Raw genomic sequence first — 25,869 nt, forward strand, 5'->3', positions numbered from 1 at the left:
GTCACAGAGCTCACCCTTGGAAATCTTAAAATGTAACATTCATCAACTGAATTATTTCCTAAAATCAGTAATCACAATAAAGTTCCATATTTCTTTCATATTCTTTCTGTCAAAAATCTGTTTTTGTATACATGGTACATTCATGTGGGTTTGTGTTTATATAGACATCCTTATTTTTAAAAGTACATTTCATCCATCTGTGTCACTCTAACAATACCAAAGTTAAAATGACTAGTCAAAGTAAAGGCAAAGAATATTCTGCAAAGACCAAGCATGAAACGGAAAGCAAGGATCCTGTGCCCTGTGCTCTCTTAAAAAAAAAAAAAATTCATCCCATGATAAGGCAATAAAAGATGAGGTAATATCTGATCTTTGTCTTCCAAATGTTTTCAAATTAAAATGGGGGAGGGGGAGACTGATCAACATTGCTGGGCCTGGGGACAGCAACCCGACACACAGGGCACCATAGACAACATTTTCATGGGCCAGCCACAAATGAAATAGTAGATAAGTTTTCCAATGCTCTAGAATTCACATCCAAGCAGTGTAACTCAAGAGCCTGCCCTACACTTTCCACCATTTCATCAAAAATAATCAAGGTTCATAGGAAGCAGATCCTCCTTATCTTTCAGATCTTAGTCATTAACCCTCCTCTTTTTACAAGGTAAGATAAAAACATGATATCTAGTGAAAACATTAAAATTTATTTACAAAAATAAAAGCTATTTTTTTGACAGCTCATCCTAACAAAATCTCAAAAATCTTCATCTTTGGTTGTTATGAGTGTTAGAAAAAGAAAGGTAACAAATTTTTCAAGGTTAGTAGACATGAAATTTATAAAATATTTGCAGTTTACAAGATTTTATTAAATCCTCAATACCGTTCGGCAGCCCCAGTTATTACCCTCATTTAGAGACCATGAAACAGGTCCACAGAGGATTCATCACTCTCCCAAGCCACACAGACTGGTACCTGTGAGAACCACAGCTGTTCTTAAGCTTGTGATCTAAACCTCCTTACTGAGTCAACTACAACTGCTGTCTCTGACTTTTATCATAAATAACTAAAAAAATTTTAAATGGCAAATACCTTCCGCAAATGATAGCATAACAAAGAAAGAGCTGTTTATTGGCTGGTTCTTGTGTTGGAATCTCCTAATAAAAGGCCACCTATTGCCTAATACTTCAAGGAAGGGCATCATCCTTCCCTAGGGGTATTAATATAGGTGATCATGAATAAGACTCATCTCATTTTACATGTGCAACACAAGAGTAATCAGCAAGGAAAAGCAACTATAATTTTGGATGAGTTTGCTATTTTGAAAATATCATTGCAAAAATTTCCCATCAGAATTAACTTGAATGGGTGTCTAGATCAACATAAATAATGCTGATCAAAACACAAAATAGTCAGTTGTTTCCTAGTTGATTAAGAGGCCCAGACTGAAAAACAATGGCATTTATTGTTATCCCACAGCATATAATTAACAAAAGATTTTTTAAAAACACAAATTTCTTGCAAGTCCCTAAAGAATGTTACTTTGTAACACTAGAAACTAAATAAATAATTTTCTGACATCAAAGTATAAAAGCATAAATCCAGGTAACTGCCAAATAATTACTAGCAACCAATCCCTGTCTCATTTGTCAGGGAGACATAAAATAGCTGAATAAATATTTTTCAGTATCTAATAAATTGTTCATTATGTTCATCATATATGAAGAGAATATTGACATCCACAATTTGATAGGTACTCATACAAAAGATGTATTTTTTATTTTTCAGTAGAGATTATAATTCTGCTCCATCTAAACTCTTTCATCATGTTCCTATGTCTCTGGGACAAATGGGAACAGCATGTAAGGTATCCTTACAGGGCTAGTGTTCAAGTAGTACTCAAAGAAGGGAGTCTAAATAATCCCTTCATGGAATAAGATGGTTTTAGTTACAGGTGGTATTAAGCAACTCCAAATTTTATTAAATGAAAGGAATAAGGGAGGAAAAGGGAGAGATAGAGGGAGTCTTCATTCTTAAATAAAAGCAGCTAAAATATTTTGTTAAATCATGTGTTTATACCAGATAAGATAGGTATTCTAAAAGCATCCTATTCACTGGAGAATAACATTTTCCACTGCATGGCCTTCCTACATGTGACTTTCAAACTTGTTTTGAAAATAAGTGATATATTAAAAAGGAAGACTTCTAGTGTTTATATTTGGATAAGTTAGTTAAAAAAAATCTTAACTTGTTTTATGGTCCATCAATGAGCAACACATCTTCAATCTGTTGGACAAAACACAGCCCAAAACAGCGTGGTGGGTTTCATCAATAAACATCACCCAAAGAAAAGGGTCAGGAGAGATGGAGGCAGAGAAAAGGGAGGAAGGGAGGTAGAGAGGGATGGAGGAATACAGGGAAGAAAGGAGGGAGGAATAAACGATCTCGTTATGCTTGATATCAAGAAAACACATAGTGGATACAGTCTCCCCACTCATCAGTTAATAAATAAGTCAATTTTTCTTATAAAGTAGTCAAATGGACAGCATATACAATTATTTAATTGACCTTTTTATTTCTTTAGAAAACAACAAAATCTTGAAATGCCATTTCAGTATGGATCTTTACCCCCCACAAAAAAAGCATTAGCTATTATTAAGCAATAAAGAAATATTACCACATTCTTTTAGGTGAAAACCTAAAGCTCATGAGAAAGATGAAGTCACTAGTATCAGAAACAAAGAAGGAAATGAAAACCTTCTTTGAGTTGTAAGCCACATCCAGCACCCAGGTGTAGGAAAGACGAGACAGATGAGAGGACCTGTGGGGTGGGTGAAGGTGTGTGGACAGTGGGGGTGTGAGGAGGTGGTAACAGTAGCTTCTTCTGTTAAACAAGGCTGATGGGTAAGGGCACTGGGCCACAGAGAGTTTGAACAAAATCAGGATGATTGAGAGACTGATCCACTTCATAAACAGGAAACCTCTTTGTTAGCATAGGGGAAAAAATAGGGACTCTTCTCAAGCACGGATGCTATGTGACAAACACTGTTGCTAGCATGCCATGTCGGAGCCAAAGCCCTGAGCCGCGGACCGCAGCCCACCGATCATGCCAGGCTGGTGCTCCCCATCCTCAAACCCTCTTCTGGAAGGATAAGCCTGGAGCCAAGAGTTCTACCAGGTCATTCCACTCTTCTCTTTCTCTTCACACTGGAAAAGAAACTGGTACCTCCCCAGTCATGCAACTTAAAAGCACCACAGCCTGAATGCGAGGTCCCTTCTCCCAAAGTCTTTCATCAAGACCTGCTAGAGTTATTTGTGCTGCCCTAGAATGTAACAGCCACAGAGGGTCTGCATCCCTACTCCTTGTGTTCAATTCTAATGTTCCTTAGCAGTGTGTGTAACTACTGTCCGGCCATTTACCCAGGTTGGTCTAAGCTTTAACTTCTGGACTGTTACTTTAGGAAAAATATAATTTTTCTTACTGTTCAGGTCATGGCATATGGGGGTCTGTTTATTACCAGTTGCTTAGCCTATATCCCAGTCAACACAACAACTATACTCTGTTAGGTGTCTCCAAGACCACACAGTGGTTTCATGATTCATAAGGACCCAAAGGACTTAACATGTCGACAGGCTCATGACTAAGATTTATTACAGTGAAAGGATACAAAGAAAAATCAGCAAAGGAAAAGAGCTCATGGGGGGAAGTTCAGAGGAAACCTGGCACAATATTCTGAGAGTCTTGTCCCTGTAGAGTCAGAAGAGACACACTTAATTCTTCTGGCAGTGAGTTTTGACAACACAAGTGCAATGTCTACAAGGAAAACTCAGGACTTGATGCCCAGTGTTTTTATTGGGGAATGTTTGAGTAGGTACCTTCTGGCTAGTACATAACAAAATCAGATTCCCAGAGGAAGTTAAGTATTTGGCATCAACCATATTTTGGGGTACAGTTTAGGTGCAACTAGAGTTACTTATCAGTTCTAGAAAGGATGAGAACCTCCTAAAATCTAAGTTCTAAAATGCCAGCCAAAGGCCAGTCTCTTTGGGCAAACCTTTCTAAGCATAACAGTCTCAGGATTCCCATGTTAACTCTTTTCTGCATGTATATGCTTGTTGATATTGTATACAAATCTATTAAAAATCACAAAAATAATTCATGTCAAAATCTGTCAATAAATATCCCCTCAGGTAAAAAGTAGCATTGGATAAATGGTAAATCTTTACTTACATCTCTAATTATTATTTTTTTTAATTAAAGAAAAATCCAAAGAAAATACAAGAAGATATTGAATGTTGTTAAATCCTACGATACATATCTTTTATTTTAGTTTTGTTCATTTTATGATATTGAAATATTTTGTCTCAATTAAGATGACCATAAAAAATGACCAAAGTATTAAAATCATACAAAAAGAAACTATTGCTTATCAAAGCATATTGTTAATAACATTCAGAAAAGCTTACACAGTGTAGAAACAGTTGTGAACCAACTCAAGTGTCCCAAAGTTGTGAGAAAAAGTTGTAAACTCAATCAGAGTAGGTCACAGGTTACACTGATTTAAAAATCTTCTGAAAAATATTTTGGAATGATAAACATAATGAATACAAGGAAACAGACAATCTGTGTTTAAACCCATATTTAATTAGTCATTAATCCTGCATGCCCCCACATACTACTGTATAATAAAGCCACAAAAATTCTTGACATATTATAAAAACATTAACAAAAATAACAAGAGATGAAATCATGTAGAGCTCCAATGTACAATAGTTATTTAGCTTAAATCTACTCTGGCTCTCCTAGTGATAAAAGAGAAAGAGATGGGAATGACTGGATCTGCACATGTGCATGTATGTGTATGCCTGGAAAATAAGAAAAAGAGGGGGAAGAGGAGAGGAGACGAGAGGAGAGGAGAGAGGAAGAAAGAGAATGAGTACCAATGAGGGAGAAGATATTTCTGGTCCCCACTACCAATTCAGTTATTTCCAAATTTATAAGTGGTCTAGAAGTGTAAACTTCTTTAACATTTATACTTTTTCAAGATGTCTGATGAAACTCAGCTCGTGAAAAGAGTCTAAAATAATTCTGACATTACAGAAATAATTAAAATCTTGCATAAATAAGTCAGAAGCACTGGATGTTTTACCAAATTATCAGAACCATGGAGTATTCATTTGAGGACTGTATAAGAATTATATTTCTTAACCATATTAACCATATTAATCTTATTTTTTCAAGTTCCTGAAATTCTTCATGGCTACTTTTATTTAAAAGACAAATAAGTACATTTAATAATGCTAATGGTGGTATTGTTGATGCTATTTTAAGTACATTATCTCATTTAATTCTCTAAAAACTCAATGGGGAAAAATCCTAATTTTCCCTCATTTCGCATAGAAAGCAAGTTGACTCAGGTGGAGACCAAATTTCCTCAAGCAGACCAGATCCAAAGCTTATATTTTTAACTTTAGCTTGTCCATTTCATTTCCTATTATATCATACTTTATGAAAACATAATATTTAACTAAAAATAACTACATTTCTGATACTGATTACTCATAATTTTGGAAAAGCAAATGTTATCATACAGGAAGGAGAAAAAGGGTATGTTTCTCCTGTGAATTAAGAGAGGGCTTCAGTAGTATTTCTGCTATTCCAGTTTTTCCAAAGCATAGCAAAAACACCTGTCTGCAAAAGTACTTCATTTCCTAAGTTCTTCTATAAATGCCTGAAAGCTACTTTAAAAAAATAAAAACAAAATATAAACTTTTTGCTGAAAACTTTCATGCCTTCCTAACTTGCCAAAGATGACCCCTTTTTTCCTGGGTTCCTAGAAAAAAGAAATTGTAGCTAAATATTTTTTAGTTCCTTTTATGTGTGGGGCAATGGAAATTTTAGTATGAGCTCACAAGGAGCTGACTGCCTTAGGAAATTGTGCTGATGGAATCTTAAGGCTCCAAACAAGAAAATTCTTCCCTTTGTGGTCTCTGTTCACCAGACAACATCACTGCCCTGAATTCTGTGATGGGTACCATCACTACAATGGGACATTTGAAATGGAGGGACGAAAATCCACTCCATAACACTTTTCACTTCTTAAAAAAAAAATGGTTTATGTTTACTTGTATGTGTATATTATCTCTTTGCCATTTTTAAGAGGGGTGCTGGTAAATTGGAGACATAGGTTTGAGAGGTAGAGGAGAAGGGAAGAAAGAGGAGACCACTTCTAGCAAAGGAATAGCATTCCCCAGAGCCCATACTAAAAACCTGACTTCACAGTCCAGAAACTGAATTTTTAATGCATCTGAAGTGTAGACAGACTGGTAACTGAATAAGCTGGCTGAACAAGGGTCAGATCATAAAAGCCCTTGAGTCAGAACAAGGAGGCTGGGCAGAGAGGTCAATGGAGTAATGACAAGCCACTGAAAAGTTTAAAGCAGAGACCAATTGTCTATAGTTATGATGTGGACAATGAACTTAAGTTGAACCATTTCATATGGTCAAATTAGGCACTGGGGAAAGGTACAAAGCAGGTTTAAGGAACACCACTAATTTCCTCCAAAAACAGTTCTAAAGAGGGAAAAGAACAGAAGAGAGGTCAAGGGGATACAGGAATGTAAATTCTTTCATTGACCTCTAGATTGCCTAGAACAAATATTTTCACTTTTTATTTGTTTTGTTTGGTTTGAGGTACTAGGACTTGAGGTGCTCTACCACTGAGCTACATTATCAGGCCTTTTTTATCTATTTTATTTGGGGGGACAAGTTCTCCCTAAGTTGCCCAGGCTGGCCTCAAACTCATGATCCTCCTACTTCAGCTTCTGAGTAGCTTGGATTACAAGGCATGCATCAATGCCTGACTAAATCAGTTTTTTTCCCCTGTATATTAAAGCTCTACATTATTATAAAGATAACTGAAAGCAGTTAAGATTATTTTAATAGTAATAGGGACTAGGAAGGAATTTTGATGCACTATAAACCTTCAAAAGATTATGTGTAAAACACATCTACTTCTGTCCTTCAACTATTTTTCAATAGAAATGTTAGTATCTCTTTCCCTTACTATTTTCTTATGATTTAGAGTTTTTAGAACTCTAAATTGGAACTGAAACCTGCTATGAGATACTATCTTTATAGACTTAGATCCAAAATAGACAAGGAAACCTGAACAAAAACAACTAAATGTTGTTTTAATTTCTTCACATATATAAGTAATACATGAATACAGGGTGACTTTTAAAAATCAAACAGTAAAAAAACAAAACAAAAAAACAACTTTCCTCACCATCCCTTCCACAAAGCCAATCATTATGTGTTCTAACACTATTAACAATTTTATCATTAAAAGACCTACATCTTGTTATCTCCAATATAATATTTTGACATCTACTTAAAAAATGCATATCCTTTCCATATATATAATATGTAAATAAACTTAGCATAATGGAAATGAAAAAGATATCCAGATTATCTCATCATGACAATAAAATAGTATATACTTTTTTGCTTTGAATATGCCATAACTGCTAGATTCATGAAATAACAGTCTAGGAGGATCAAGAACATCAGATCTTCAGCATACACAACTGTATAAAATTATCAGCACAAATCACATAATAGTTTTTGGAATTTTTTTCTTATTAAGGAACCAAATTTGAAAATGAACTATAGTCATGTGAAAAAAAAAAAGTAGTACATTGAAAGTAAACAGCTTTATCTGGATATAAACACAAGCCCATTTTCCCACAGGAAGGAAGAGATTAAAGGGTGGATTACTTCACACACTAAGAGGTCCTCCGAGTGACCCCACTCTTAGAGGGACTCTTTCAGAGGAATAATGCTATAAAGAACAGTGAAAGCCCTAGAAAACCCACAACTGAGCCCTTCAGAGGGCCCTCATTCATAGCCCCCATTGACTGCCTTGGCCTCTCTGGGGGAATTCAAAATGATTCAGTGCCCACCATAATACTGAACTCACAACAGAGAGGAAAAAAGTGACGGAGCTGCTTTGCATCTGTTTAATTTTTTACTGAAACGTTAAGGGGGTTAATCTTCGACAAGTCCAGTCATGTGCTTTCACAAAGGACCAAGAAAGGAGTCGCAAAGCCTGCCCTGCCTCAACAGGAAGCTCACTGGGTCTTCCTTTCTGGCCCACGTCTGACAAAGCAGCTGTCTAAGCTCATGGGCTTGTCCCTGGCCTGAATTCTGAAGTCAGTGAAGCAATGATGATGTCATCGCTTCTGAAGCCCACGGTTGGCTGAGACAAGGAAATGCCCATCCCCCGTCAGCATTCTGGGGCACTTATCTCCTGAACTTTCAAAGGCAACAGGATCCTGATCTTCGGAAGAAGTAGTCTATTTTTCGTTATCTTCTGCATTATTAGAAAGAAATTTTATTAGAGCATGTTTCCCTCTCACCAAAACATATCCTTTTCAGTTTAGCCAGTAGATACCATTGCACTGGACTTATATATTCATATACTTAAAAGGGGAACTAATGATTAAGCTTTTTACGAGATTTAGGTGGGTTAGTCAATTAATATTCTAATACTAAAAGTCCAGCAGTTTGGTGGAAAACATATCATTACATGAAAAAGAGCAATTTCTCATTCTGCTAATCCCTAAAATGTATATATACAGCTTTAACAGCAAATTAAACTATTAAAAGAACATTTAATTGTTTGAGCGTTTATTCTCCATCAGTTTTTAAATAATGAACCCCTTTGAGGATCTTTTAAAAGCTTTAGAATCTTTTTGGAAAAGAAGAGATGACTCAAAACATGCACATACATAGAAAATTATGAACATAAACACAAAGTTTGCAGTCTTTTCCACACACTTGCAGATTAAGAAACTTTGCTTAAAAAGCACAATTTCATTAAAAAAGAAAAATTCCATACAAACTTTTTTGGAAAGTATTATGTTAAACAATGGTTTTCTTAAGAGATTTATGTTTCTCATAACACTCTAATTTTCTCCCCTCACCTGATTTATAGTACACTCTTCTTTAATTACATACTATATTACTTATAAAAAAGTTGACTTTCCTTAAATTATAATAAATAATCAACTTGAAGGGAAATAAAATTTCTATTCTGTTTCCAAGGAGAATATCATATAAGGTTAGAAAAATATAAGGAGGGTATGAATTAAAATAGGCAAACCATATGTGCCGGGCGGAGGTTAGGTACAATGTCATTTAGTATTCAGTTGTAAAACAAAAATTATCTTCACCTTTTAGAGCCTATAAAGTCCAAAGCAGACATTTATTCCTGTTTCAAGAAGATGGTCTAGCATTTGCCAAGTAAAACAAGACAATAGGGACATGTCCTTCCAAAAGGAACAGAGATACAGTCTAATGTGTACATGAACCAAAGAAGATCAGGTAGAAAATGTGTGTTTGAAACTCATAGTACAGTGGAGCCAAAATAAAGATGTCAAGTAAGATACAGGAGTCACTAACAAAAAGTAAGATAGATAATACAGAAAAAGTGTGGGATTCCAGGATATGGAAGCCAATGCTATATATATGCATTTTATCTAACAGGGAGTGAGGAATAAGAATTTTAGACTAAACAATGGCATATAGTATTTTAGTTTATAAAGATCACTATATCTTCAGTCAAAAACAGAAATTTCCAAAGGAGAGTACATGCAAAGGCAGCAGAATACAACAGACACCAGAATGGCAATATGTAAATCAATGGTTGTGCAACTGATGTGATTCTGCAATCTGTATATGGGGTAAAAATGGGAGCTCATATCCCACTTGAATCAAAGTGTGAAATATGATATATCAAGAACTATGTAATGTTTTGAACAACCTACAATAAAAATTAATTAAAAAAAAGGAGAGTACATGCATAACATCATTTATTGGAATATAGAGGAAAAAACAATTTATTTCTTTATCTATGTCATATCACCTCTTAATATAATATGCAATGTGCACTTTCTATAGTACATAAATGATAGTAATACATTTGTGTGGACATACACATATGGTATGGCTGCATAATCCACAGTTTGACAACCTTTTATCTACAGTAGTTTGAAAGATAAGCTTAGAAGCAGGAGAATTGTTAGGAGGCTGCTACCATTTAAAAAACAAAACAAAACAAAAAAAAAAACTATTATACCCTGAACAAAAGCGAAGGCAATGGGGAATGTAAGAGCTACCTTGAGAACAATAAGAATATACAATTATTGGGTCTAAGCAACTTACCAATGAGACAAGGGATATAAAAGTCAGAGAGACTAGGTGGTGAATGTGGATACCATTTATAAGAATTGGGAAATAAGGAGAAGCAAGGAGTAGCTTACAAATAAATGCAGGGCGAGCTACCAAGTGCAGATAGTTAATAAGAGATTGAATATACTGTCCTCAGGACAGACGTGTGGAAATGTGGAAGCTCAGAAGAGTGGTAGCTAGTATTATTGTCGAATTCCCCTTAATATCACCGATATGAGAAGAAGACAAAACCAGAGCCTTTGGGAAAACTTGCAAAAAGGCATGGAAAGAGCAAAAATTATCAAGAAAGGAGGAAAAGGAGGAAACTCAGATAAGAGTCAGCTCATAAAAGCTAGGAGTCCAATGCCACAGAGAAGAAGGGTAAGGAGAAAGCAAAATGTGTCAGCAGTTTTATCATCAGAAGGTTTGCAGTTTATTTTACAAATAAATGAAATAGAGGGAGCTGAAAAACAGATTTCAATAAATTAAGGAACAAAAGTATGAAATAATTCATATTATGAGATGGTATATGACAAAGTATAAAAATGATCGTAACCCATAATAGCTATGAATTTCAGAGGTAAAAATAACACTCATGCTGAATAATGTACACTCAGTAAAGAGGACAAGAATATTTTGCAGATAAAGAGAATGACCAAGATTACAGAAGCTAACACAAGCCTGGGAGATCTTGAGGATGCCTAACTAACTATATCCCAAATCTATATCTAAGCAGACACCATGTTCTCACTTTTATTTCCACAAAAATGGACACATGGCATGACTTGATATATCTGAAATTATGATTTAATGATTCCAAAACTGAATTTTAATACACTTCCTGAATTTAAAAACTAAATAATATAAATAGTATCAGAGAACCCTCTCTCTTCTCTCTTAATCTTATGCTCAGAAGTCAGGTAGGGAGTCAGGAATGATCTAAGAAATTCTAATGTTCATTTACTTTGAAATTTTAAATGCTAAAAATATAATGGTCATAATTATCATGAAAAAAAGTGGACCTATAAAAATGTTCTACTCAGCTTCTTAAATTATGCTGAGTCAATTCCACTCCTCTGTTCACTCTGGAGTTGACACCATTTAATGCTCACATCACCTCTTGCCTGGGTTACTCGGTGTTTTCTCCTCCTCCATTCTCTCGCCTTTTATTCTATAGTCGATGTGGATGGAAGACAGACTTTTCTAAGATACTTATCACAGTATATAACCTCTAGGAGTACATTTTTAAAATAATTATAGAGAATCTCTTATAATGTGGAACACATGGGCTTTTCTCATATAAACATGAGAAAAAAGATATAACACAGGAAAAAAGTGGTAACACAGAAAAAAAAGAAAAGATGTGAGTTGTTTGTCCATCTTTGTTGAGTACTACACATCATCGTGCAACAGCATCTTGGGGTGGGCATAATTTTTTTGTTTTATACCTGAGGCAAAGGTATCTGGAGGAATTATCCCAAATCCCTAAGATTACAAAGTAATCAGCAGCAGAATTTCTCTGTGAACCCAGGTCTGTTTGACTCCAAACTTCATTCCAAAAACATGGATATTCGGTAGAGATGATACCTAAGGCTGTAAAAAAGGGTCCCACTTTGGAAACTACATAGGATAAAACCAAATACAAGAAAAAAAATCACTACTCAATGACAAAAAAAGGAGCCAAAACAATAGATCAAAGATGGTTGTACCAATGGTACAAAATAGAAGACACAGAGACAAACCCACATAAATACAGTTATCTCATACTAGACATTGGAGAAAAAAATGAAACTAAACCCCTCTCTCTCACCATGCACAAACTCAAGGTGGATAAAGGACCTAGGAATTAGATCAGAGACCCAGAGCCTAACAGAGGAAAATGTAGGCCCAAATCTTCATCACGTCAGATTAGGCCCTGACTTCCTTAACAAGACTTCTAATGTGCAAGAAATAAAATCAAGAATTCATAAATGGGATGGACTCAAACTAAAAAGCTTCTTCTCAGGAAAAGAAAGAGACAATGAGGTGAAGAGAGAGCCTACATTTTGGGAACAAATTTTTGCCACATGCACTCAGACAGGGCACTAATCTCCAGGATATATATAAAAAAAAAATCAAAAAACTTAACACCAAAAAACCAAATAACCCAAACAATAAATGGGCTAAGGAGTTGAACAGACACTTCTCAGAAGAAGATATACATTCTATCAACAAATATATGAAAAGATGTTCAACATCTCTAATTCAACATCTAATTAGAGAAATGCAAATTAAAATACTCTAAGATTTCATCTCACATGAGTCAGACGGCAGTTATAAAGAATACAGACAACAATAAATGTTGGCGAGAATGTGGGGCAGGGGAAGGCACACTCATTCATTGCTGGTAGGAATGCAAATTGGTGCAACCAATCTGGAAAGCAGTATGGAGATTCCTTAGAAAATTGAGAATAGAACCACCATTGACCCAGCTATCCAACTCCTTGTCTTTACACAAAGGACTTAAAACCAGCATGCTATAGTAACACAGACACATCAATGTTTATAGCAGCTCAATTCACAATAGCTAAACTATATGCCCTTCAATAGATAAATGGATAAAGAAACTGGTATATATACACAATGGAATATTACTCAGCATTAAAAGAGAATAAAATTATGGCATTTGCAGGTAAATGGATGGAGTTGAAGAATATCATGCTAAGTGAAGTAAGCCAATCCTCAAAAACCAAAGGCTGAATGTTCTCTCTGATAAGTGGATGCTGATCGATAATGGGGAGGACATGGGAAAAATGAAGCAACTTTGATGGGGCAAAGGGGAGGGTGAGGTGGGGAGTGGGAATAGGGGATGGGAAAGATGGTGGAATGAGATGGACATCACTACCCTAGGTACATGTATGACTGTACATATGGTGCGATGCTACATTGTGTACAACCACAGAAATGTAAAATTGTCCTGCAATTGTGTACAATGAACCAAAATTAATTCTGCTGTCATATATACCTAATTAAAATAATTTTTTTAAAAAAGAAATTCCATCATGATTGGACTTAATTTTCTTTTGTTATTACCAAGACCTGAAAAAGACTAAAACAGATGACCTCCCCATTTGTACTGAAAGAGGCATGGACACAGAACTTCTGTCACTTTCAACTCCATTATTCTACCTCTGGACAAAAGTTGAGCAAATCTGCAAAAGGAAGTATAGGACCTCAGGATGACTACATTAATACTCTATTTTCTCTGATTTGCATAATATCTCTCAGTAAATTCTATATCATTAATAAAACATAATTTTTCTATTTCTCAAGGAAAAAATGATTACTCTTTTAATCATTTATAAAATTCTGTGTAATATGGGATAAAACTCTATATTTCCATATACTAGTTAGAAAATAAGAGGTAAGATTAAAATTTTATTTTAGACATACAAGCTTGAGAAACTGAAAAATCCAAGGTTCTTCTAGTGACTTAAGGACAGCAAATGCACATCTGTGATGCATTTTAGGTTAAAAAATAAGGTAATAAAGGTGCTTAAGTTTTGAAAATGAAGATTTTTTCCTAACATTAAATACATTGGTAACCAAATTTTTTCTTTGCTACTGTTGGCATCTATCTTTATCCCAAATTACATGGACAAAATAAAAAAATAGAAAAATATTCTAATGAGCCCTTTCAACAACCCTTTAATACATATGGATTCTATAACTACAACAGTATGAAGTTATAGCCACATTGAACATAAAAATAACTTTGCAATGGGGATGAAATTTGGAAAATATAATATTCATTCCTCCCTGTCTTTATGCAGAAAAGACCTACTTACTGACCGTTCCCAACCACTGGCTGGGAGGACTTGAGTGGAGGAGAAAAAGGACAGTAAGGAGACTACTGGATAATACAATTATTATCTCAAGAATAAAGAAGACACAAGTGGACAGATATCCTGTGTTCATGCATTGAAATATTAATATTGTTAAAATGTACATACTATTCAAAATAATAATCTATGTATTCTGTGCAATCCATTTCAAAATCCCAATGTCATTTTAAACAAAAATAGAAAGAAGAAACCTTCAAGTTCCTATGATACCACAAGGGATCTAAATAGATGGAGCGGGGAAGAGGGATAGAAACAAAGCTGGAAATATCACACTACCTGATTTTAAAATATTTTAAAGATACAGTAATTAAAACAGTAAGTATCTGGTGTAAAAACAGAATACAGATCAATGGAACAGAATAAGAACCTGGAAATACATCAATGCATATATATGGTCAAATGGTTTTCCATAAGGGTGCCATAAAATGTAATAGGGAGAAGATAATATATTCAACAAATGTTATTGGGCAAACTAAATATCCACACACAGAGGATGAAACTGGACCCTTATCTTACACCAAGCACAAAAAGTGGCTCAAAATGAAATAAGACTAAAGCATAGATATGAAGTTATAAAACTCCTAAAAGAAAACAAGCAAAAGCTTCAGGACTTTGGTCTTAGCAATAGTTTCTTAGATAGAATGCCAAAAGCTCTGGCAACAAAAGCAAAAGTGGATAAGTGAAACTATACTAAATTAAAAAGCTTCTGAACAACAAAGGGACAAAAAATAGGGTGCAAAGTCAACATATGGAAAAAATATGTGCAAACTATTTATCTGATAACAGGCTAATATCCAAAATATATATGATAGAGAGAACTCCCTTAACTCAACAGCAAAAATCTCCAAATAGCCATATTAAAGAAATCGCAAAGGAATTAAATAGTCTTTTCTAAAAAGAAAATAACCAACAGGTATATGGGAAGAGGATCAATGTCATTAATCAGGAGGAAAATGCCCATCGGAACCCCTAGGAGATATCATAATGGACCTCTAATATAGCTATTATCAAATACACACACACACAAAAAAAAAAAAAAAACAGTAAGTGTTGAAAAAAACAAAAAGAAAGAAAGAAAATGGAACCTTTGCACACACTGTGGGAACATAAACAGGTAGAGCCTTTAAGGAAAACAGTGCAGAGTTGCCTCAAAAAATTTAAACTAGAACTACCACTAGATCCATAAATCCCATTACTAGGTAGATATCCAGAAGAATTGAAATCAGTATCTCAAAGAAATGATTGCAACCTCATGTTCACTTCAGCATTATTCACAATAGCCAAGATGTGGGAACAAATGTTCACTGACAAGTGACTGGGTAAAGAAAATGTAGTATATACATACAATGGAACATTACTAGCCTTTAAAAAGAAGGAAATCCTGCTGTCTGCAGAAATAAACCTTAAGGACATTATGCTAAGTTAAACAAACCTATAAAAGGACAGATACTACACGAGTCCACTTATTTTAATTATCAGTAATAGTCAAAAACACATAAAAGTAGCAAGTAGAATGGTGGTTACCAGGAGTTGGTGGTAGATACTATTCAGCCTAAAATCTCAGTGATGTAATGTAACTAAGTTCTACAGATACATCGTACCTGTAGTTAACAATACTCTGTTGTAAACATAATATATAACTGGAGCCATATAACTAGGAAAGATGAAAAGTTCATAAATAATGAAGCTTTGATTCAGAGTAAGAAATCCGAATGATTCCTATAACAATTATTTGTTTAATGTCCTTGCTTCAAATGACTAATCTATAAAAATAATCCCAATACATACCAGAAATGTTCATCAATGGTCTGTATAAGTCTGAGCCAAAAATATTTTAGAACAAATCTTCCATGAATTTAAGAAAAGAACACTGGCAAGTCACAAAAAAAGTGCACAGGGGAACCTAGATGATGGCAACCCTACATGAACCATGCAAACCTTCTGCTGACTTTTCAAATATTGGGTCACCAAAGACCAGAAAAAAATGTTGAAAGAGTCAAAAACAACACATTCCAGCCTGATTAACTTAATTCTATCTCTTTTAAACATTGATAAGGTGGCCCATCTGGGATATCGGGCAGTGATTTTCCTTAGGACTGCCAAGCCCAACCTCATTTAATAAAGAAAAATAATGCATACCTGCATCAGATCCACACATTGGCTTTATGCACATGTCATTCAAAACTGGAAATGAATTAGATGGCTCTAATCTCCTAATTTCTTTTTACCTGAAGAGAGTTCAGTGGCATTTTATCAGGAAAGATATCACAGTACAGAACATAATATATTCTGTTTTTATCATGTATCACCAAAAGGGGTCTGGATGGTAGTTTTATTCTTGTAACACATGGGATAAGACCCGAAAAACTTGGAAACATGAAAATAAAACCTGCGAAAGTGTTGAAACAAAGAACTAAACTTAACAACAAGTTTTAGTTTCACATGAACTTAACAAAGAGTACACAATAATTTATAAAGCTCATTGGAGAGAAACAAAACCTTCCACAGGAATTGGATGAAAAATACTTAGAATTAAAGATATCCCTTTAAAAAAAAAAAAATATATATATATATATATATATATATATATATATATAATATTTATAAATGTGTATCGTATGTGTATTATATGTATATATAACACACACACAAACACACACACACACACACACACACACAAAATCTTGCTGGCACAGTGGCATATGCCTATAATCCCAGGGACTCAGGAGGCTAAGGCAGGAGGATCTCAAATTCAAAGCCAGCCTCAGCAATGGCAAGGTGCTAAGCAACTCAGTGAGAGCCTGTTTCTAATAAAATTAAAAATTGGACTGGGGATGTGGCTCAGTGGTTGAGTATCTTTGAGTTCAATCCCTGGTATCAAAAAAAAATTAATACATACAAAATCTTAAAATGCTTTATAATCTGAAATAATGAACAAAAATCTCTAGGCAAAGGCACTGAACAAGTTAATACGTGTTTACATTGTAAATAGTTACAATGGTTTTCAAAGATGAAAAAACTGCACAAGTGCTTAATTCAGATTTATAAATATTTTTCAAATGCTTAGAAAGATGCTAAAAAGTGACATAGCTGGCAGGTTTCATGTAAGGATTCAAAGATAAAGATGTGGTCCCTGCCCTTGAGTGATGAAGCTCAGTGACTGTTAATGTGGCCGTTGGTCATTATGACCAAGGCCCTGTGGGTGATGATACCTCAGAACAAAGACAGAAGCCCTAGAGCTGCACCTGCTCCCTTCACCACCACAGGGCCCCCAACTAAGAGCCTGGCCCTCCTCAGCTGTCTGCTTGAGGCATTTCCTCAGGCCATGAGGGCATCAGGGATGCAAGTGAAAGGAGATGCTAAAGAAAGAGAGGAAGAAATATGTGTGGCCCAGGGCGCTGGCCAACCGAAAAAGGAGGTAGGACCTGACGGAAAGTTGTAGTTTAGGAAAACTGGAGTGGGGGAGGTGTTCCAGTCTCCCTAAGTTTGATGCCTTTAGATGGCCAAAGAAAGGACACCTTAGAGGAATGCTATCCATGAGGATACGGATGTGAGGCCAGCTCTGGAGTCACTGTACTGAGGAGAAAGGAGAAAGAGAAGGCCTCCTTACCAGTGCTTGTTCCAGCTGCACCCATACTGCCTCTCCTCTCTTATATAAAAGGTCTTAAAAAAACACAGAGTAAAAAAGAAAAAAAAATAGCAATCACATGTTAAAAATTGAAATGGTGAAAGAACAGGTTATTAAACCTCCAAAAATATTTGCTTTCCTTACACAATTGATTTCCACTACTAACATGAAAGTTTAAGAATCATTGTTTCTAGAGAGAAAACCAGTACTGGCTTAAAATGTGTTTAAGCAGACACACTTGGCACAGGCAGAGGCAAAATATACTTTATAAAATGTATTCTACTAAAAATAGAGCATATTCCTCCTAAGCAAAAGCAGTTGTCATGCGTGAAACTAAATATTAAATGTATATTTTGATAGTTGATATATTTTTCTATCCACACACAGCAAATACATTTTAAAAAATTATAAAGCCTTTTCTTGGTATGAATCAATAAACTGATATAGTTGCTTCTGAATAGGCAATCATTTTATTTATGAATCAAGAGCTGGTTCAAATTACCTAAATTAGCTTTCTACCCTAACATAAATTCACTGCTTACAATTTTTCGTCACTCAGATATATCTAAAATCTTCCAATTCTCCACCTCAATTAATGCCATATCAATAACAAAAAGTGATCCAGAGCCATGAAGTTTCACTATGATTTGTATATTTCTATATTCAATTTTTTTAGTGGGAAAATATGTCAAATTACATTTGTAACACATTAATCCTTGCCTATAGGTTTCATAATAAGGTTCTTTAACTGAGCTAATTCATATGGGGATAGAATAGGCCCAATAGGTATTTTATTTACATATGTATCTATACAGTATATATATACATATATACACATACATATATACACACATATGTTTTAGTTGTAGATGGACACAATACCTTTTTTCATTTACTTATATTTTTATGTGGTGTAGAGATTGAACCCAGTACGTCACACATGCTAGGCAAGCACTCTACCACTGAGCTACAGTTTCAGCCCATCATAGGTATTTTAATAAAAGAAAATAAATGTCCTTTAGGTTTCACATCTGAAAACCCTTTTACTATCACTCTGTTTCATGACTAATAATGTAATAATCAATCTCCACAGAGCCATCATTTTTGTCAATCATTGTTATAAATACCCACAGACTGTGAAATATACTAAATAAATCTGAAAATAAATTCCATACATATTATTAGGACTTCATTATGAACCCAACAGAAGTAGCCTTGACACATGACTGACCCTTAAGATTAGATGATAAACTGATGCAGCTATAAATGATTTATAACTTAACACCTAACTAAAAGAACAGTTGCTATTTGACATCTTAATATTGTAGAAATATTATGTTCCATGCATTAACTTACTAAAACATTTACTAAAATTGAGTTCTATTCTTTGATATTTTTTCATGGAGGTTTGCAAAGCCTACCAAAGGTTCTATTTGATTAGGGCACAGATCATAAGGACTTGCCAGCATGAAGGATTAGAGAACCTAGGGACATATCTGTGCACTCAGAGAAAGACTCTGCACCTAGGCCCTCCAGCATCACTAAAATAAAACACTCTTCCCATAATTATGGTTCTTCTTTCATGGTTCCATTCCCCAGCAACCAGGAGCAACTCGTAAATCATTTCTGACTTTTCCATGTTTCCCACCTGGGACAAAGACACTCCTTCACAGCGCCATGACAACCATACCAGCCACGCAAGCACTTGAGTTCCTGCAGGAAAACGAAAATGCTGAAAGGAAGCCGGGAGATAAAGGCTTACTATTCCTTGTTTCCCGCTGGTAGGAAGTAATTACAAAAATTACTTTAACACAAAGCTTCTGGTGAATGAATAGTTTGTAATTTGAGGGGAGAAGCTGAAGGGCCTAGGGATTAAATAAAAAATATGAAAAGCTGAATGATGTCATGCTAGTACAGTCTCGCCTCTCCCCAAAGCAGACGGCCTAACGTGAGCTTCTTAATGACGACAATGTAAGCATTCTTGAGAGATGGTCAGCAGTATATTTTTTTTTATTTGAGTTTTAGATAAATGATTTATTTAATAGTGGAAGTGAACTTTATGAATCTATGTTGTTACCAATTAAAATTTCAAAAATAAGAGCCAAGTAGGAAATAATTTTGTCCAAATTGAAAATGCCAAAAGTGGATGTGATCTCCATAACCCTACAGCAGACATCAGAGAAGAAAGCAAAGTAAACTTTCCCACTGTGTTGAACTAGGCAAGTTTATGTTTGTTGTCTAACTAAAAAGATAGTGCCAGACACTGTTGGTGCTCATGTAATGAACACCTGTCGGCTCTATACTGACCAGGATTTTCACTGTCTGATGTAAAAGTGCTTTAGATCTCATTTTGGAAACAGTAATTCTACAAAAGCAGAGCACTGCAGCTCTGATTTTACTAGTTACTTCAGTGTATTTCTAAACAGCTCTTCAATTTTTTTGCACAGCTCAAAAGAATACAGCTTTCCTTTTAAGAGTCAAGGAAAGAGAAATCTGGTGTATACTGAATTGGTTGAGGTTTTTTTCTCTTGCTGAAACACATCATTTCTATCATCAGGTTCAAAGCTGTGACTTTTATTAGAGACTCAGATGAATATTTTTAGGAGATAGGGAATGAAAATACATGTTTGCATCTGACCAAGATCAAGAGCATAGGGTTCCTGAGTGTGGTAAAAATACCAATTTTTTAAATAGCAGAGGTGAACTTTATGAATCTCGTATTAGAATTCTAGTATTACTTTTGTTTCTTAAGACATAGTTTCCGCCTCACCTATAGTGGTAAGTAACAAAAGCCAATACTTTGCAATGTGCACCTTTAGATGCTGTGATACAGTTGGCAACAAGAGCACAGAAAGTCAAGCAGAGACATTCCAAGTACCTGCAAGGCAATACCTGACACCTGCCTCCCAAGCTAATCTCTACCCATCCCTACTACAGACGTATGTAAGGTATTCAAGATCATTCATGTAAAGCCCCTGGACAGGATTACGAAAATGCATTATGCATTTTTCAATTTGCTTGCTGTTCCAATAGATGGTCAAATTTATTCCAAAATCAAATTTATTCCCACCTGTCAGCTTCCAACAAATCTATTTCTGTTGCTGTTTTTATATACCTTAATTCTAGAAAGAAAATTCTCAAGTACTACAGGTACAGGTTAGAATTCTGAGTGATCTTTGATTACTTCTCCTCTTCCCCTGCCCTCACCCTCAAGGTCTTCTCCATCACAAAACCTTCACAATTTCAGTGTTTATTTCAATCTCTGTTCACTATGGCTCCATCACTCCATCCCCTCTACTTATCCAATTCAGTTCCTAATCGTTTTAACTTAGAACACTCACAACAAAGTAAACAACTATATCTATGGCACTTCATAGCAGCTTTACTGACAAAGCAAGAAATGTAGCCAGGCAATTACTATGATAACTAGCAAAATATGACAGAGTATCATAGGGGCCCACTAACAAAACCCCACAGGGTAAGGAATGGCTTGCTTATAATCAATATTTCTTCTGATGACTTGCTGTCAGAAAAAAAAATATGAAGACATGGTTCTCAATGCATTTCTTTCTAGGTAAGCCTTAGCTCAGGTATCTCATTCCTCTTACTACAACTCACTGAAGACTCATATGTCTCCTAAAATAACATCTTGAAACAGAGGAATGTGAGAAATTTAGTACTTGAACTTCTGAATTGGGATTTGCCCTCAAAAAGTTACATTTCTTAATGTATATGATGGTTACAGTTTAAGACTCTCAAAGAAGGTAAACTGATGTTACCCATAACATAATTCAATTAAAATTTCTTAAGTAATAAAATAAAAACCATTAAGTTTGCATTAAAGTTCATCTTGGAACATTTTAAGAGAATTGAGGGACTCTATTTTGTTTCAAGATTGAAGGTAACTGAGAGTTAACAAAGGAATTCCATTTATTTTGACCCATGGCCAATGAAAATTAAAAATCTTTCCAAAATGTGTTACTCTTTGGCTAACTGTTACCATAAGGCAATCCTCTTTTCATGACTGAAGAACAAAAGTCTTTAGTGTCTGCATTCTTACAAATAACCCTTACTGTAAACTGAACATGTTCATGCTACTGGAACTGATATTTTTAATAATTTCCTATAATAATGTTCCAATTTTCCTTAATCCCATGTTATCCTTTTAAAGTTATACATCTTGACTATAAAATTTTCCCTATTCCATTATCTAAAAATACAATAGGTATTAAAATAATGTCTTATGATTTCCTTATTTCACAGAAAAAGTAATTTCTCCCTTTTGTAAATATCACAGCAATAAAAAGTAACAGGACTAATATTTACAGAAATAGATGCCTTCAGGAATTGATATAGAGTACATCCTGGTGGACCTGTAGTTATGACAGATGGAGCAACAGGAGGACAGCCACAGTGTCCGAACTGGTTTCACAATTATTATTCACAGTGAGCCTGTGTAGCTCATTCCAGTTCTGTTACACCAGAGTGACTTAGGTTAAGCACATATTTCATAACATTACATTTATTAACATAGTTCTCTTTCTTCAAAACAGAAATTTCTCAAAAATGTTCAGGCTGTATTCATTTTAAAGACCTTTTACTGGATAAAGGGGATAAAGATGGACATTACATACTGCTCAAGGGAACCATACAAAATCTATTCCATTAGTGCAGCCGATGAAGCGAAGCCAGTAATATTTGAAAATCAAACTAATAACTACATAGCAAATTGCAAAAGGTAATCTGTAAGCCAAATTCATGCTCTAATTAAAACCGTCTCTATCCCTCATATGTTCTTCAAGGAAATTTCCTAAATTCAGAAAGTTGGGCAAGCAAAAGAAATATAGATTTGGTAAAAAATGTAAATTCCTAAGTTTTCTTTCTTTTCCACAAAGGAAACTTCCATAAGTAACATATAAGACAATCTTCTTAATGTTGACTTATTTTCAGATTTCATTAGGTAAAAAAAATAGAAAATTTCCATGTGCCATAGTTCACTTTATTGACTCCAGCCTATTTTGAGAAAAAAATTCTATTCTACAGAATTCTCCTTCTAGTAGTACAAAGTTTTGCAAAACAAACTATAAAGTCAAAGAGTTTAATTACTTTCAAATGTAGCTATCACAGTAGTCTTAAAACACAGATCTCTGTTGTGCCACTATATGTCATTTAAGACTTATAAAAATAACACTAATAATGCATAGCTTAGATAGTTCTGGAAATCATAAATATTTTCAAATTTTAACATAAGTTAGTTAAAACCGTTTTAAAATAAAACTTTAAAAAGGTAATCATGAAAATATATTGGAGATATACTAATACACTGGAATAAAATAATATCCATCAAATATGCTCATGCATTTTAAAAAGAAAAGTCATATTTCATGATATATAAATTTCTTTTGCCACCTGCACATTACACAAGAGTACATGACAATTATATTCTCTAGACTGATGATGGGAGGGTCGTTTTCATTGTTTCTTAAAATGTTTAATTATAAAGTCTAGTCAGAGATGCTTACCTCTGTAATGGAAGTCTTTGGACATGTCTATGGGCGCCCGCTCTACTGCTGATCTCTTGTAGACAACATGAATCCTTCCTTTTTCTTCTTCCATCTGCTTACCTCTTTCCAAAGGCTCAATGAAATATTCTTCATTCTCACTTTTTATCATTCCAGCCTAGAGAAAACATAAAATGTTAATTTAAAAAAAAAAGTATCTATCATTTTTGGCTCACAAGTATATCTTTCTAAATGGCAAGAATATAATTTGGGAAAACTATATTTTTTCTTTCCACATTTGGCTATAAATTTAAAATCGTTAACCTATTAAGTATCAGTAATTCACATAAGGTATAAATTCAAATATGACACGAATGAAAAAAATTCATACAAGGTAGAATACAAAATTTACATAAGAATAAGAAAAATCATTCTATGTATCTATTTCCTCAGACTGCAAAAGAAATATATTTATATATTCTACATATTATTTTATTCACAAAAGAAATCTTATGGAATTTCATCTCATCTCTAATTTCCCATAATAACCTATCATGGAGCTGCTGTCCATGCATGTTAAGGATGTTTGTTAACTCACATTTATACTACCTTAATCCATCTTCATGATTACACACACACACACACACACACACACACACACACACACACACCCCATATTACATTTTTCCTCTTCAGCCACATTTGTTCACACTGAAAAACCTATCCATCTCTCCCATTCCTTCCATCTCTTGATTGGCTGTATTTTCCCAACCCTACTTCATCTTTTTTTTCAGAAATCAACAAAATTATATCCAGTGCTATAGTTGAAAACAAATGATTTTGTGTAAAAGGTATTCTTCCTTAAATATCAAAAACCACTTTAAAGTCAAGAAGTTGCAGCCAATACTTACACTTTAAAGGTCATTCATTAACTTGTAGTGTTAATTTAAAAATCAACACATTTACTTGAAAACAAAGCTAAGGAAACAATGTGTTACTATGTAAATTGGAATTTACTTTGAAAAAATATATCAGATTTTAAGTCGTAGGATTTTTTTCCTAAGGCCCCTAATTTATTGTGTGTTTTCACATATGAGGCCAGAGACTCTTATGGAACACATAGGCAAGAAAAGCATTTCTCACCACTTCTAACTATTGTACTAATATCTCTGTCATTATAGTGTCAACACAGAAATGAAAGGTAACCATCCTTATCAAAAAGTAAATATTTCCAGCAAAAAATAAAAAAGACTGAGCCTATATCTTTTCTTTTGCATACAAATCTATCCCCTCCTTGCTATTCTCACTTCTACCACCATCTGTGCTCTACTCCTGCTCCTCCTGTGTTCATCTCACAGGGACATTTTTAGAAGTTATGGCTTCTCCATATGCCACTTCTATACCTGCCTTGATGCATTTACATGTAAAGAGAAAACATAGCTGAGGCTCTCCACCATACTTGGTGCTACCCTCTGAACCACTACTAGACTTCACATTTAAAAAACCGACTGAGTTAGTGGCATTCAAAAATAATGCTGGTCTTCCAAAGGCACGTTCCAATATTTGTGGGGTCTTTTTTCTCATTTGTTTAATTTCTTTTTACCTACAACTGCCCTGTAAAATGCAGTGCTTTTCACTTGTGACATGATTAATTCTTCTCTGTTCGGTGTTGTTCCTACTGTCAAGGGACTCGTTTCCCCTGTAAATACAATTTCCACCATTTCTCTCATGCTTTACAAGTTCTATTTTAATCTCTTCATCATTATGGGCATAATTTTATGGCTCTTATTAACAGCAATTTCAATTCTCATGGCTTTTGCCCTTGTTCAGTATGAATGGGTCAATAATGTCCAAAAAACACACCCACACTAAACACAAAGACAGTAAACACAGAACAAGTTAATAAAACGCTAAAATGTTCGGTTTCTGTTTTAGCAGGAAGAATTAATTGGCTTTATCGTAAAGATTATAAATCTACTGATATACATAATTGAATTTTTTAAGTTGATGTGCATCAAAATGTTATGGTTTAGATATGAGGAGTTCCCCAAAAGCTCACGTATGAGACAATATAGGAGTGTTTGTATATTTGTAGGTGAAATGGTTAGATTGTGAGAGCTGTAAACCAATCAGTGGATTAACCCACTGATATGGATTAAGTAAGTAGTAATTTAGGCATGTGGGGTTTGGCTGAAGGTGGCAAGTCACTGGGGACATGCCTTTGGGGTTTGGACTTTGCCCTAGTGAGCAGAGCTCTCTCTGCTTCCTAGTTGCTGTGTCCTGCGCTGATTTTGTCCACCATGCCCTTTCACCATGATGTTCTGCTTTTCCTTGGACCCAGAGCAATGGAGTCAGCCAACCATAGACTCAACCTCTGAAACCATGAGCCAAAAGAAACCTTCCTCCTTTAAGTTGTTCTTATCAGGTCTTTTGGTCACAGCAACAGAAGCTGACTAAAATAATCTGCATGGGAATTTCATTATTCACCATTATTCTGATCCTTTCTTGGCCCCAAATCCATTCAGTTGCTGTGTTTTGCAGTCTTCTACATTCTTCTCCCACCCTTCTTTTCCACTAATGCTTTCTTGGTTAGATGCTCATCATTATCATTTGAGTTACACAAAC

At 34.8% G+C, this 25,869-nt stretch overlaps 1 protein-coding gene across 2 annotated transcripts in view; it reads right to left on the reverse strand.

Moving 5' to 3' along the window:
- Positions 1-25,869, reverse strand: part of Adamts3 (ADAM metallopeptidase with thrombospondin type 1 motif 3) — a 227,419-nt gene that overhangs the window by 87,722 nt on the left and 113,828 nt on the right. For both annotated transcript variants that reach the window (XM_076864583.2, XM_076864582.2), the window contains exon 4: positions 23,266-23,422. In XM_076864583.2, coding sequence (XP_076720698.2) covers positions 23,266-23,422 — 157 coding nt within the window. The remainder of the gene's footprint in view (positions 1-23,265; positions 23,423-25,869) is intronic.

This window comes from Callospermophilus lateralis, chromosome 8 (genome assembly GCF_048772815.1).
Source record: "Callospermophilus lateralis isolate mCalLat2 chromosome 8, mCalLat2.hap1, whole genome shotgun sequence".
In the NCBI taxonomy this organism is placed as follows: Eukaryota; Metazoa; Chordata; class Mammalia; order Rodentia; family Sciuridae; genus Callospermophilus; species Callospermophilus lateralis.